Raw genomic sequence first — 14451 nt, forward strand, 5'->3', positions numbered from 1 at the left:
TCGCTGAATGTCAGCAGATAAGATATCGAAATGGCTAAATTTAGTTTAGTTTCTTGGTGGCCAGTTGCCTTATAAATAAACGTAGTCCAGATTAGACTAACGCCGTGTATAAAAGACTTTGCGTTGACAGCGGGGCGTTTAAGTTATCGTCACGATGATTTCCAGTTTGATTGGATCGATATTGCTGCTGGCTGCCGTTTGCCATGGAGCACCACCTGGTAGTCTCAGCGGTCGCATTGTGGGCGGCGAGGATGCCACACAGGCACAGTTTCCGCATCAAATATCGCTGCGCAACGGCGACTCCCATAGCTGCGGCGGATCAATCATATCAAGGAACTGGGTGCTAACCGCTGCTCATTGTGTTTCCTACGAGGATGCCAATGGGGAGTTAGTCATTCAGCCAGCCAGCCGATATAGCATCCGTGCCGGCAGCAATGATCGATTCAAAGGAGGCGTTCAGCTGCAGGTGGTCGAGATCATTGTGCACGAGGATTATGGCAATTTTCTTAATGATGTGGCTCTACTTCGCGTGGAGACACCCTTTATCTACTCGGCAAACATCCAGTCGATCGCATTGCCCACCAGAAATACGCCAGACGACGCTGACATCATTGTCTCCGGCTGGGGTCGCCTTACCCAAGGCGGCGATGTGCCACGATATCTGCAATGGACAACGCTCAAATCACTGTCGCTGATGGAATGTGATCGTCGCATTGGATATGGCTATCCCAATATCTTGTGCCTGCTCCATGAGGCAGACAACGGTGTCTGCAATGGAGACTCGGGTGGACCTGCCCTCTACAACAATGAAGTTGTTGGCATTGCCGGCTTTGTCTTTGGTGGCTGCGGCACCACCAACCCAGATGGCTATGCACGTGTCTACCCCTTCGTGGATTGGATTAAAGCCCACACCGACGTTGTGTAGGGGAACTATACAACTTTTTTATGTTAAAATTAATTCGAAATAAACTTTAAAAATTAGTTTCTCGTTTTCGTCGAAAGGGACTTAGAGTAATTGATACTACGATACGAGACAGACAGGTAGAGAGAGAGAGAGAGAGAGAGAGAGAGAGAGAGAGAGAGAGAGAGAGAGAGAGAGAGAGAGAGAGAGAGAGAGAGAGAGAGAGAGAGAGAAAGAGAGAGAGAGGGAGAGAGAGAGAGATAAAAGTCGCTTGATAAAGAGAGTTCAAGTCATATTAGCTACGAAAGAGATAATGATTATATAGTCATGCATTGCTTGAAATTATGAAAACCGCATAGAAAGGCGGTTCGCATTTGATAATAACTTGATTTGCATATCGTTTTTAACGTACTACAGGGTCCAATATACGATGTCTCTGACGCTTATTGTAATCCCTAACTAAACATTTATCTACCAAGTCCTTTCCAAAGATTTTTCATGATTTGGCCTACAAATTATTTCTAGCACAATTGGAACAATATTTACTTTTAATTCAAGTGATCCACTAATATACATTAATATTGTTTGATTTGATAGCTACAATTATTGGAATCTCGGACAGTATTAAGGTATTTAGGGTAAAGCACAAGTGACCTTGCTCGCATTACCATATTAGGCATGATCTTCAAAACGGAATCTTAATCATCATTATTATCTTCAATGTCATCGCCGATCGGGACGTTATTTAGACATTGCATATAGATTTGTATATCTAGTCTATAGCTAAACTGCTCGAGCCGACGCCGAGCGATCGGATCTCATTTGACATCGAGGGTGCGCTGGAACATGTGCATGGCCAATGAGCGCAGTCCCTCGCTGACAATGGGCACATTGCGTGGAAAGTCGCATTCACGGGCGGGCAGGCCGCACAGCTGACGGCGCAAACGTAAATCTTGGCGTGCGCTTAATGCACGACTGCCCGGTCCGCAGACATTACCAACCAAGCGCTGTCGCTCGGCAGCTGCGCTGCGCAAGCCCATCTGGACACAGGCCAGCGGCTCCACATGCTCGGTATCCAGCAGCTCGCGATAGTCGTGTGCTGGTGGCGTCTTGCTAGGCTCAGTTAAATCGCCATTGGCTTCCGTTTTTACCAGCATCTGGTGCTGCTGCGCTTGTTGCTCTTCCTGTAGCAGCTGCTGACGCGCATCCTCAATAATGCGACGGGCATATTGTGGGCCGGCCATGCCAAAACTGATGCCCATGTCCAGGAGCACACGATGTGGCTGCCAGCGCTGTTTGGCGGAGGTGTTCCGATCGGCGCCCTGCTGTGCTGCATGCTCTGTCGCCTGCTGTCGCGTCTCCGCAATTAAACCCTGCCAGTCGACGCCCAAAGCATCACCAATGCCTGCAAAGCGAAGTGCATGAATTAAAATTGTGTGCTGTCATCCTGAATCAAACTTTGCTTAGGATTCTTTTATCCATTCTTATGTTAGAGCTCTCGCTGTTGCTGTCTCTTACCCTTGTGCCTAGCATCCTCCTCCAATTCGCCGTCTGATATCTCTTCAAAGTCCAGCACCTCGTCCACCTCCTCGCTTTTAATGTTTGTCTGTGCCTGTGTCTGCGACTCAGGCTGTGTTTCGCCCTTGATAAGCTCTTCGCTGGTGGACAACGTGTCGGTGGAGAGCTCTTGGGTGCCAGCTAGTGCGCTATCCAGTTGCAGCTCGCATTTGGGCTTCACTTTATCCGTTTTGTTGAGTATATCATCGTCGCTGTCACTGATTTCGCTTAGCTCGCCGTTTGGCTTTGGCTCCTCTTTAAGCTGGCGCAGGGACGTATCTGTGGATAGCTCCGATGCTGGCTCACCAGCTCCGGTGTTCTGGCCAAGCTCCGATGTGCCCGCCGAGTCCTCGGATGCATCTTCCTGCTTGATGTTTGGCAGCTTGCTAACTTGCGCCAATATGCCCGGATTGGTGGTAGCATTGGCAGCGCTCTGTGCTGCAGCCTTGGCTGCCGCCACAGCCGTGGTGGCTGCTGCTACAGCACTGGCCTGTGCCGCGGCATTGCCCGGCTTGGGCTGGGCGTGCGGCAGCACCTGGGTAGCAGACGCCGCTGTAGTCGCTGCCGCTGGTGGCATATGTGGATGCTTCTTGAGAAAGGCGCCACCGCCAACACCGCCTCCATAGGGCATACGCTTGTGCGGAAAGCCACGCCCGCTGCCACCGCCACCATGATAGCCACCTGGTGGCTGCACTGGCAGAGTCATTAGCGGCGGTGGGTGCGACCTGTAGCCACGTTCGCCATGGTCATGGCCATGCGCCGGGCCACCGCCGCCGCCACCACCACGACGGAAGCCGCGTCCTCCGCCTCGCTCGCCACGTGGATGCACATGATGATGCGGCGAGGGTGAGGGTGGATGATGCGGCGGTTGCACATCAACGCCGGCTCCATTGTTTCGCCCAAAGTTCGGCTCGTCGCTGTCCCGCCAGTCGCTGTTCGACTGCTGCCAGGAGCGCGGCTTTTCGCGCTGATCATGCTCCAGCCAGGCGGGCTCATTCTTAACCACACCATTATCGCCGCACTCCTCTCGCTCGTCTGCATCCCAATCGGGCTCCGAGGCGGAATGATGCTGCTGCTGTGATGTTTGTTGTGTTGGCGGCTTCTGCCGCTTGGGGCCACCCACAAAGCCGCTGGCGCGTCCAGGCGTGACGTTGCCATTTGCACCGCCATTGCCACCGCCGCCTACATCATCGTCCCAGTCGCGTTCCCACTCGGCGCGATAATCACCGCGTGACGGCAAACGCTCGCGTTCTCGCTCTCTCTCCCGCTCGCGTTCACGCAAAATGCGCTCTCGCTCCTCTGAATAGAGCGCATCATCCGCGCCCAATTCACGATAATCGCGCAGATCGCGCGCCTCCAGCCACGCCTCACGCTCCCTAGAGTAGCGTGCATCCATATACGCACGCTTGTAGGCCCTGCAAATGGGAATTGAGTTTAAATAGGTATTGCTATGAGAAGTATTTCGTTGGGGCTGATATCTGAACATTTCCGTGGCTTATTGAATTGAAGAGGAGGTATAAAAGAACGTCTAATCTATATACTGACTCATTAATTGTGATGAAGATGAGAAATTCCAGCCGAAACGTTTTTGCTAACCATCTTGAACCGGCTTGAATCTCATTTTCAAAGTCCCTCTCAGGTGCAAAATGAATTTTCAAATATCTATGTAACACAATAACTTGAGACTTGCAGATTGAAATTGTACAGAGATCGGATTTGAAGCAAAGCATAATCCGGGCAAGACCGGGCAGTACCAGCTAGTATTGAAAGGTTAACCCACAGGCCAAACGTATGTATTACAAAATAAACTAAATCTGCACGTGGCATACGTGAACCGAAATGCAGAGTTTTGAGCTAGCTGGGTCAACTACGGCTCGCTTCAATCATTGGCCTATGTAAATGTTCTGCTTTTATGATGTTGGGGGTAAATGGGATTATTGTTGTTACCGCTCTCGTTCCTCCTCTGAGTAGAGATCGCGTGGATCTCGCAAGCGCGGCGGATAGTGCTCGGGCAGGGGGCTGAGCTCGCGACGTCTTTGACCGCCGTAGCGGCGCATCTCGTCGATCAGGCCGTGTCGTTCGGCCTCGATAAATTCCTGCTCACGCTCATACACATCCAGATCGCGCTTGTCGCGCACATGTCGACCTGTGCGCTCCACTGCTTCCAGCGAACGTTCGCGGCTGCCGTATGGCATGGGCATGTCCAGATCCCGTACGCCAGCACCGCCGTATGGTTTTTTGCCCTCCTCCTCCTCCTGGCGACGCATCTTTTCGCGTGCCAAACGCTCACGCTCCCGCTGCCGCTCCTGGCAACGTGCCAATGCCTCGGCCCGCTCCTTGTCACGGGCCGCCTCACGTTCGGCACGTTCCCGTTCACGATCGCGGCGATCCCGTTCACGTTCGCGCAGTGATAGGTCATCATGCCGCTGCAGCTTGTGTTCGTGCCGCTGCCGGTCGTGCTCCCGTTCCACACGCTCGCGCTCGCGCTCCCGCTCCCTTTCACGTTCGATGCGCTCGCGTTCTCGCTCCCTCTCCCGTTCACGTTCCAGTGACGGTGTGCGTCCCCGAGCACGCGTTTGTATTATGATCTTCTCGCGCGACATTAGGTGATGATGCATACGGGCTGCGGGCGTTCCGTTTGGACCTAAGCCCGAGCCGGGGCACGGACTCTTCTGCCGCTTGCCCACCACATCCTGATGTATGCGTATTTTGGTGGTGGTCGTGGTGCTGGAGACGCCTGTCGGCGACCGACTGCTGCCCAAGCGATGATGATCCCGCTCCCGTTCTCGCTCCCGATCGCGATGCACACCGCGCAGTTTCTCGCGCTGCTCTTTGCTGGCAGCGCGTAAATGCTTGCGCTCCGCCAACTTCTTTAGTTTGGCCTGTGTGGCCGGCGACAGAGCGCGATGGCCGTGGCCACTGAGTGCGGCGGCGGCTCGCTTTTTGAGACGCGCCTCCTTGAGCTTACGCTTGATGTGATTGCGCTTGGCCACCAGTTTCTTTTGGACATGATCTCTGTCCCGATCACGATCTCGCTCCCGATCACGCTTATCGCGCTTGCGTCGCTCGTCGCCCGACGACGTGCTGCCCGCACGCCGCGAGCTCTTCTTCTTCCGATGATGGCGCTCGGCAGCACGCTGATGCGGATGGGCATGGCCATGATGGTCGCGCTCGCTGTCTGAGCTGCTGTAGGAACTGCTGCCGCTGTCCGTGTCCGTGCTGGAGCTTTCGCTGCTGGAGTGTGTGTGTCGTGATTTTTTGTAGCGACGCAATTGGTCTTTGGCTTTTTTCTCCATCTCCATTTAAATGCGCATTAATGAAAACAACACAAGTCGAGTGGACAATTCGCGCGCTTTCGTCGAATCCAATGTTTTTTGTTGATGTTTATGTTTATCGTTTGGCGTCGTTTATTTTGCAATCTTGTAGGTACAATTTGTCAGCTTATTTATTTTTCTAATTTAGATTTGCATTTTCATAAATTTATCGATACATTTGCTGCAGTGCTGTCGATGCGATGCGTTGGCAGAATTGTTCGCTGTTGACAACAGATGTCGCTAATGTGCAATCACACACAGAGGGCGCCAAAGGTTAAGCCTAACACATTTATTTGAATGTCAAATATTTATACGTTATATTAAAAGCTGCAAAGCAATTTCGATAGAATCAATTAATATTTAAAAAATTCACTTAAATATTTATTTATTTCTATTTTCTAAACATTTGGCACATGTACTTATTACTTAACTGAGGACTAGCTATAGCTAACACGGTTAGTTGCTATTTACAAAATAACAATATAACAAATAGCCAGTTGCCTCTGATAGAATTTCGAGGCGTTCAGCTTATTCGGAATTGGTGGGTGGTAGTTTTACAATAATGCTACATTAGTAAGATTTATTGTACATTATGCTATGCCTCGTTGTCTTTGTTTTGGTTGTACATGTTCTCTGTGTTTTGTAATTGCGCTAGCTCGGTTTCTATTGTGTGTTGTTTTGTGGTGAATGCAGTTTAGCTCAGCTGATGCCAAAAAAATGATTAAACAAAAATATATATATATATATAACAATAACAACTGCAATTGAAAGAAGGGCCAAGCCGGCGTTAAGGTGCTCAGTCGTTAGAGCTTGCGCAGCTTTTCGGGCACAACTAACGGATTATCACGGCGTATTTCGCTGGCGCCCATTTCGCGATAATCGAAGCTGCAATCGTGGCGATCGCTATAGCGATGGAAGGCACAAAATGTGCCGCCGCAACGGCAGGAGAAGCCGCCGGTCAGGCCGAACTTCTTGCCGCACTTGTCGCAGCCCTTCTGCTTTGGCTGCTCCTGAGCCTGACCATTATCGGCAGCATCCGGCCCTCCAGACGACTGCTGATTGCCTGCGGCCTGTTCGTCAATTTGCTGATGCTGCTTTTTACCCTGTGCAGCATCGGCCACTTGCTCCTCTGGTAGCTTTGCAACGCAGTCGGTTATAGTATCTGTTCCGGTGCCAGTTACATCCAATGGGGCGTTCGAATCCATTATCTTCGACTTCAGTGTGCGCGTGGTGCTGCCATCATTAGAGATTGAATCAATTGTGTCCTCCTTCGCTTTTCCAAACTCGCGCAGTTTTCTATTTTCCATCTTAACCGGGTTTTCAGATTCGTTTGTCAAAGCCTTCAGTATAAAATTTATTGAATTTTGCTGCCCAAGTCTACTACGACTTCCAAGTGTCTGAACAACCAGCAGATGAATGTGCATTAAAGCTGTAAAAAGGCAAAAATCAGTTAGGTATGGGACAATTGGTCCATCCTCACCGAATTTACTTATCGAAAATCGAATTTACTGTACTTATTTCCAGTTAGAGCGAATAACACTAGATTTTCAAGGTTGGCTAATATATGTATGTATGTATAGTATGTATATGAATTTCAAAGTCGGTTATACAACACCAAAATAAAAGGTACGTGTTTTGCTTTTTATTATTCATAGACATTCAACAATCCAACAACGAAGATCCTTCGACCAACCACCTAACTCCCTTGGAAAGGAGTCTGCTGAGCAAATTAAAGCTAAGCGTTGCCATTGATTACGTCCTGCATGTGCCGGCGATACCAATCCCCCACTGGCGTCCGCAGCACACAAACAAACGCGCCATAGCACCAGTCAAGCACGGTCCGGGTGGAGCGGCGAGCATGCGCATTGCAGCTGTTAATGGCCGGCACAGTTTGCTCGAGATTCAACCGTCGCGGGCCACCGAAGCTCTCAATAATGCGCATCGCATCAAAGCCAATGCCATCCTGCCATAACTGTAGGCGCGTCCAGAAGCAGTAGACATAACGGTGCACATACGGTAAGTTCTTGTACTGCTGCCGTTCCAGCGCCAGTCGCTGGTCTGGACTAATCCTCTCGCTGCGATAGCACTCATCTCGAGCACGGAGAATCGCCAGCGATTGGGCGGACCTTGCTGATGAAGTCGGCGTCGGCAGTGCCAACAGCAGGCAGTCATGTGTCAGCACTGCGAACTGCGGAAAATTAAACTAGTGTCAAATATTTATCGTTATCGATAACAGCTTGCTGGCCAAATTAACGGTATGCGTATGCAAGCCTGTGTGCAGGCTGCGACTGTTTCCATATTTGATGCTCTTGCTCATGCGTTTACTGTAAAGTAGCTTTATTCATTCTTTGACTGTTGTATAATGCCTGATAGTTGCCAATATACAGTGGCGGACAAAAAATTCGAACAACCAATATTCCATTTTGCCTTGTTAAGTACGATCGTCATAGCCTTTTTTTTTACCGCTAGGGTGCATTTTTTCTGAGTACAAATATTCGGCACAATTAAATGTACCCCATTTTAAAATGAATAAGTATATATTGATATATATTCTCACAAAATGAAAGGTCTTTAATTTTGAATCTGGGGCCAGAATATTTAAGATTAAAAAGTCTTCCGTCGAAAACTTTCTTCAAAAATGTTAATGTAGCCGAATCAACAAGGAATGTATGCTTTTCCGATCAGAAAGAAACCGAACATGGTGAAATTTAAATATTCAATCAAAAATATAGTTTTATAGTTTATTCCTGTCCGAATTTTTCGCCCGCTACTGTACATGCAAAGTTAATTGGGTTTACGATTTGTTTAAACAGGTTTTAAGTACGTAATCGTAAAAATTACAAAAAAAAAAGAAAGAAAGATTAGCAAGATGAAATTGAGTATACTTTGTTAACCCCTTCAGTAACTACTCATAGAGCATTCAAATTTGTTTTCGATTTGCGGCTATTTGATTCGTTTCTTTGAAAAAAAGGCAAATATTACTTGATTTTCGAAATCGTCAAGTTATTTAGCTTTAAGCGAGTGTATACCACATTATAATAGATACTTAGATAGTAAATACATTTATGCTCTATCCAGATTTCTGTGTTTTAAGTGGATGACTCACCAGCACCGACAACAAGATCAGCACTCGTAGTATTGTCATCTTGGGTCCACCGATGGAGCCGGACTGAGCAGCATGTGGATAAAGGCATACAGCATCTGGTAATTGCTGATTGCGCTTATCAAAAAACAGCATCATGAACAACAGCGTTGATAGCCATTGTTGTTGCCCCCAACCCCCCAGCAGGCCAGACGACTGCAGCAGGAATGACGTCAGCCATTTGGCATTTGGCACGTGTAACGTACGTAGATGAAGCCAGAACCGTATCCAGTTGGGGGTAGGCAATAATCGAATTGGATTTGGTTCGGATCGCATCGGATTGGATTGGATCGGATTGGATTGGAATGGATTGGCAGTCACAGCTGCCGCTCGTCATCTGTTTTATGTTAACACATAAGTCGGGCATATATTAGAGGTATTCGCAAACTGTGTTCATGTGTGTTGTGGATGATCATATATGCGGATCATGTGCATATGGAACGCAGCGGCAACATTTTTGTAAGATTCCACACTTGTATTTGCTTGTAAACAAGAATTTTTTTTTATTTTCTCCTTCTTTTTATATATGCATATAAATATATCTAGATATGTATATATTTTGTGTTTGATATTTTTCGGTGATCTCGCAAATGGCGCAGAAGCCAAATATCCATATCCAAATCCCCAGCCCAAGTTCACATCGAAAAGCAAATCAAATTGAATTCGATTCGACAGGCAGCCGAAACGAGCGCATTAATAATTGATTGCGTTTAAGTATATTAAAATCGAATAAAACTTTAGCAAATCTCCAAGGCTGCTGCCTGGCATCTGGATGCGATCACCGGCATGTGCAAGATTTTGTAAATGTCCGTGCGGATTTGACATTGAAATAAACGAAGTTTACAGAAATACCATACGGTACACAGAAGTACCATATATATCTATATATACATATAATGGTATACCTTGAAGGTTCTTCCGCCCATCTCTCCATATCCATATCTTCACATAATGTGAACTAATATGCGATTAGCTGACCCATAAAAACTTGTATGTACGTCTACTTGCTGTTGCAGCCGCAACTATGTACTTAAAACATATTTTTACTGAGCTACAAAAATGATTTTAATGATCTTGCCTCGATGTTCTCTACACATATATTTCCGCATATTAAAATCAAATTTTATTAGCAATCATTTCAAGGTCTAATCGAATTTTGGTATTTTGCATAGTAAAGTACATTTAATTGCCGCTCCATCAGTTCGAATTCAAAACGGGGAAGTTTCCTTAAAAATACGATTCTCTCTAGTTTTAAGCATTTACCTGTAACATAGGTATATATGTTTTTAGGCTCTATCATAAATCTAGGCGGCAAGAAACAAAAACAATTCTCTCAATTTACATGGCACACACTAGTTGACTGTCAGTTGGGGTCGGTTGGGGGAGTACGGGGTGTGCTGGGTATGTCAACTCAACGCCAAATTTGCCGCCATCAACTGACGCCGTCGTCGTCGTCGTCTTTGTCGTCGTGACAAAGTCGCGCAAATATTTTAATTGCAATTTTTTTCTAGCTGCCGTCGTGTTGGTCGCATCGCATTTTCCTACCTTAAGATTATAAGTAAAATTAACAATTTTTAATTGACTCTGAAAATTAAAACAGCAACAGCAACACGGCGAGCTGCATTCAAATTTTCAGCAAATTTTCATAGATATTTTGTCGAATATATTTCTAAATATTATTTTAGATCGTATATACCCCAAACAAATTACCAAGCAGGCTGTGTTGATTTCTAACGGTAACTTATAACATTTGCATTGCAAGGTGGCAACCCTGCATAGCTGGTTATAAACATTAACAAGGCAGTTGAACTGCCTGGCAAATTATTGATATCAATATGTGTTAGACGACTAAACAAAGTTGGCAAAATACATAAATACTATTAAGAGAAAGCATAGATAATAGCTAGAGCCCTATTGGATTTATCTAACCATCTTTGGTAGATACCAATTTTGGGTAGAGCTCAAATTTAGCCCGCAACTTCTATATAAAAATATCTAAGGTTTGCAATATTTTCCATAGAACGGGCAATATAATATAATATATGACAAACTAAGGGTTAAATCAAAATCTGGGTTCAACGTTTCACGAACCTAACTTACAGGCAGGAACTCGGTTCGAGACGTAAGCCAAGCCACAGATCAGTTTTTTGGGGCCTGCAGCTCTTTTTATGTTACTGATAAGAATTGTACAGGGTATCTTAGAATAGTTAGCTCTTTACTTGTGATATGCTTGTTGGTATGGGGCATCCTGCAGTCGAGCCATTTTTTCCGCAGCACGCCCACTTTTTGGCTTTGGGGCATCTACAGCAATTTGTTGCATTCGGCCCACGCGGCGTATGAGTGTGTGTGCATGCATGTGTGTGTATGCGACTGTGTGTGTGTATGTGTGTGTGTTTGTGAGGTGCTTTTCAGATCTGTGCTTTATTTTCTCGTTTTTTTTTTAGTTTTCCTCAGCGGAAGCGTTGACCACATGATACTGTGGCTAGGATGCATATGGGCCAATGGAGCGAATGCGCAATGTTCAATTCTTGGCCTGTGACAAGGCTGGAGAGCGGATGAGTCTTGGGTGTGTGGTGCGGCCGGATTAGGGCGACAATTTTTGACATGGCCGATGACATAGCGATGGCGATTGCGATGGCGTCAAATATTCAAATGCCAACGGCGCGCATCGAAAACGCGTGAAAGCGCCAACAATTTTCACTTGTTCTTGAGCTGTGCAAAACATTTCGCAAGGTATTTGCAGTTTTTGAATTTTATTACATTATTATGCATTTTTGTTGTAGAATCGCAATTAATAATAACAGAGCAACAACAACTTGGTACACGAGTCGCTCGCGCTTGATTTGTTTGGCATTTATTTCAATTTTATTAAATTAAAGTTGTTTTTGTTTAAGCTTTTTGTTGTTGTTGTAGTTGTTGTTGTTGTTGGCATTAGTAGCCGGCAACGGAAATCTTTCGCATTGGCAACAATCTTAGCCAATTTGGCTGTCTGCGCCGCCACCTGACCAATTTTGTGCGCGTGAGCCCACGGCCTGCACTGGTCACAGGGGGATGAATGATGAGTGTATATAGGAGGCGGTGTCAACATGGGCGATTGTCAATTGTCATGCTGTTTTCAATCAAAATCTGACAAATACTGAGCATTTTCGGGCTGCACATGATTGGCCCCACATAAAAATATTATTTGTGTTCATATACTTTTAATATATGTGTAAATATCTATTGTTAGCGTGTGAGTTTCACAAATACTGTGCGATGATGCAACTCTTCGTGTAATCTTCAACAAAATGCTTGCAGTAGGAACAGTGTAAATAATCTAGAACAAAATTCGTGCAGTGGGAACAGATATCCGCACGTCGACTTACACTTGATTCAAAGTAAAATGTGTGTGTATATACATATACATATACATATACATATACATATACATATACATATACATATACATATACATATACATATACATATACATATACATATACATATACATATACATATACATATACATATACATATACATATACATATACATATACATATACATATACATATACATATACATATACATATACATATACATATACATATACATATACATATACATATACATATACATATACATATACATATACATGTACATGTACATGTACATGTACATGTACATACACATATACTAATTTATATGGTATTTTTCATCGAATTATAGAGGCGATCATGATATATCGGATTGTTTAACGAATCTCAATTGTTACATGGAGGCATTTAATCAGGACAGTTTAATTACTGTTATAATGGTTTTCAAGATTGAACAGTTCCTTATCAGTAAATACTTGTTCTGAAAACATAGTCATTTATATACATCGGGTAAACCCCATGTATTTCTAATGATTAGGCTCTAATCAGTTATTTCTTCGTTTTTAATACTAGACACTGTCTTGGTGTCTTATTGTTTAATAAAGAGAACACCGCATTATGATAATGCCAGGGAAAAACGCACACAAACTACACAAATTATGGTCTTTATACACAAAATCGTCTATAGAAAGCTCAGCCCAATTACTACATACACATAGATATGTATGTTGTATTTACACAATTATAACGATCTGATAATTTAAAATAATCCAATTAAAAGCCGTCTTAATTAGTTAGAAGAACTTTGCAATATTTATTTCTTGTAGCCCACACTTAGGCGCTATGGTTCTTAATCACCTTCCTTTCATTGGGGCAGTCGAAGGTCACCTCAATGCCATTTGGCAGCCAAGACCTATTCCAGATCTCAACGTTGCACACCTTCTTAGCATCATTACTATCGATAAGCTCAACATTGTATTTATCCAATGAGCCCGAAACGACCTGTGTGCTTGCCGATAAAACCTTCGAGATACTTAACAAAAGAGAAACGTCGTTTCTTTAGAGCGCCGGTCCTTAACAAATTACGAAGATCCGATGCCTACCGGTAGTTGGGTCCTTCTCCAGCGGCCAGCTTGGTCAGAGAGCTCTGCAGCCTATTTGTAGCCTCTTCAATTTCACTTTCGCTCAGCTGTCGTGGACCGCCAAATACCTGGGGATAGCCACTGACCAGCACAACAGCCGCACAGACGAACAATACCTTTGCCACAAACATCTTGGTCTTTGGAGCTGCCTAATGTCAAATATAGACTGACTAGAAAGTGATGTGAACCCAATTTATATAGGCACCAGTTTACGTGTTATCAACTTTGCTTGCATATACTCTGATTAGCTCTTGACCCATGCTGATTAAATCTTTCATAGAAAATATTTGAATATATTTGAGTAATTAAATAGATGTCGGGAAAGAAAGAACAGCACATATTTTTATACCCTGAGCCCATTAAAAATGGGTAAAAGGGGTATAATGTATTTGTGCAAACAGGCAGAAGGAAGCATCTCCGACCCCATTAAGTATATATATTATTGATCAGCATCAAAAGCCGATCGTCGATCTAGCCATTTCCGTCTGTCCGTATGTATGAACGCAAGGATATCAGAGCCTATAAGAGCTAGAGACTTGAAATTGGGTAAATATGATGAGCTAGAGTCACGAAACTTGATATGTTGCTTCTAGAATATTATATATATATCAAGTATCTTTAATTATATACCCGCTACCACCGCAGAGCTATAAATCAAGTTAATAACCCAACTTGTATTGCCTTTTTGAGAATACACAAGTATTATATGGTACAATAAAATATACTGTAGAGAATTTCATCAAATCGGTTAAGAAAAAATCAAAGTTATATACACACACACATTCATGCGCGTCCGCTTCGAATTCTATCAACATTATTGCAATTGCGATTGTTTTCTGTGCTGCTATTTAAATTCGTTTATTCTTAATAATACTTAATTATTGGTGTGGCTGTTGAGTAGAGTCATCAGCACGAGCGCGTTGCGCAAACTGCATTTGGTGTTGGAATAAGAGGGTTCAGGGTATTCCCTAGTCGGGAGCTCCCGACTAGAACCTCTTACTTGTTTAAATATAATTTTTGGTAGGGCTTAAAAACTCGAGA

The 14451-nt window shown here is 44.7% G+C and overlaps 5 protein-coding genes across 5 annotated transcripts; 1 reads left to right on the forward strand and 4 right to left on the reverse strand.

The window, feature by feature from the left end:
• Positions 1–86: 86 nt before the first annotated feature.
• LOC115764305 (serine protease SP24D-like) lies at positions 87–971 on the forward strand. The gene has a single exon (XM_030707243.1). It carries the CDS (start codon positions 155–157, stop codon positions 923–925), a length of 771 nt encoding a protein of 256 aa, XP_030563103.1. The 5' UTR covers positions 87–154; the 3' UTR covers positions 926–971.
• Positions 972–1423: 452 nt separating this feature from the next.
• LOC115764294 (fl(2)d-associated complex component) lies at positions 1424–5902 on the reverse strand. The gene is made up of 3 exons (XM_030707227.1): positions 4406–5902; positions 2420–3873; positions 1424–2306 (listed from the first exon to the last, which is right to left on the reverse strand). The coding sequence occupies exons 1-3, from the start codon at positions 5758–5760 to the stop codon at positions 1720–1722; spliced, it is 3396 nt and encodes a 1131-aa protein (XP_030563087.1). The 5' UTR covers positions 5761–5902; the 3' UTR covers positions 1424–1719.
• A 258-nt stretch (positions 5903–6160) lies between these two features.
• On the reverse strand, positions 6161–7195 carry LOC115764296 (AN1-type zinc finger protein 6). Its single transcript, XM_030707229.1, has one exon. The coding sequence runs from the start codon at positions 7077–7079 to the stop codon at positions 6576–6578; it is 504 nt and encodes a 167-aa protein (XP_030563089.1). The 5' UTR covers positions 7080–7195; the 3' UTR covers positions 6161–6575.
• Positions 7196–7418: 223 nt separating this feature from the next.
• LOC115764295 lies at positions 7419–9431 on the reverse strand. Its single transcript, XM_030707228.1, has 2 exons — positions 8879–9431; positions 7419–7960 (listed from the first exon to the last, which is right to left on the reverse strand). The coding sequence occupies exons 1-2, from the start codon at positions 9188–9190 to the stop codon at positions 7508–7510; spliced, it is 765 nt and encodes a 254-aa protein (XP_030563088.1). The 5' UTR covers positions 9191–9431; the 3' UTR covers positions 7419–7507.
• A 3627-nt stretch (positions 9432–13058) lies between these two features.
• On the reverse strand, positions 13059–13556 carry LOC115764363 (sarcocystatin-A). Its single transcript, XM_030707325.1, has 2 exons — positions 13372–13556; positions 13059–13301 (listed from the first exon to the last, which is right to left on the reverse strand). The coding sequence occupies exons 1-2, from the start codon at positions 13539–13541 to the stop codon at positions 13103–13105; spliced, it is 369 nt and encodes a 122-aa protein (XP_030563185.1). The 5' UTR covers positions 13542–13556; the 3' UTR covers positions 13059–13102.
• Between the last annotated feature and the right edge of the window lie 895 nt (positions 13557–14451).

The sequence above is a fragment of the Drosophila novamexicana genome, unplaced genomic scaffold, assembly GCF_003285875.2.
Source record: "Drosophila novamexicana strain 15010-1031.04,08,12 unplaced genomic scaffold, DnovRS2.1 tig00000820-arrow-pilon, whole genome shotgun sequence".
NCBI classification, from domain to species: Eukaryota; Metazoa; Arthropoda; class Insecta; order Diptera; family Drosophilidae; genus Drosophila; species Drosophila novamexicana.

Excerpts from the sequence above, each read along its gene's own strand:
- LOC115764305 (XM_030707243.1), top strand. The coding sequence starts at position 155 with ATGATTTCCAGTTTGATTGGATCGATATTGCTGCTGGCTGCCGTTTGC.
- LOC115764294 (XM_030707227.1), bottom strand. The coding sequence starts at position 5,760 with ATGGAGATGGAGAAAAAAGCCAAAGACCAATTGCGTCGCTACAAAAAA. Across the intron at positions 3,874-4,405 it reads TCAGAGGAGGAACGAGAGCG|GGCCTACAAGCGTGCGTATA; the intron begins GTAACAACAATA and ends TCCCATTTGCAG. Across the intron at positions 2,307-2,419 it reads GGAGGATGCTAGGCACAAGG|GCATTGGTGATGCTTTGGGC; the intron begins GTAAGAGACAGC and ends TTCGCTTTGCAG.
- LOC115764296 (XM_030707229.1), bottom strand. The coding sequence starts at position 7,079 with ATGGAAAATAGAAAACTGCGCGAGTTTGGAAAAGCGAAGGAGGACACA.
- LOC115764295 (XM_030707228.1), bottom strand. The coding sequence starts at position 9,190 with ATGCGATCCGAACCAAATCCAATTCGATTATTGCCTACCCCCAACTGG. Across the intron at positions 7,961-8,878 it reads TGATCTTGTTGTCGGTGCTG|TTCGCAGTGCTGACACATGA; the intron begins GTGAGTCATCCA and ends AATTTTCCGCAG.
- LOC115764363 (XM_030707325.1), bottom strand. The coding sequence starts at position 13,541 with ATGTTTGTGGCAAAGGTATTGTTCGTCTGTGCGGCTGTTGTGCTGGTC. Across the intron at positions 13,302-13,371 it reads GGAGAAGGACCCAACTACCG|TATCTCGAAGGTTTTATCGG; the intron begins GTAGGCATCGGA and ends TCTTTTGTTAAG.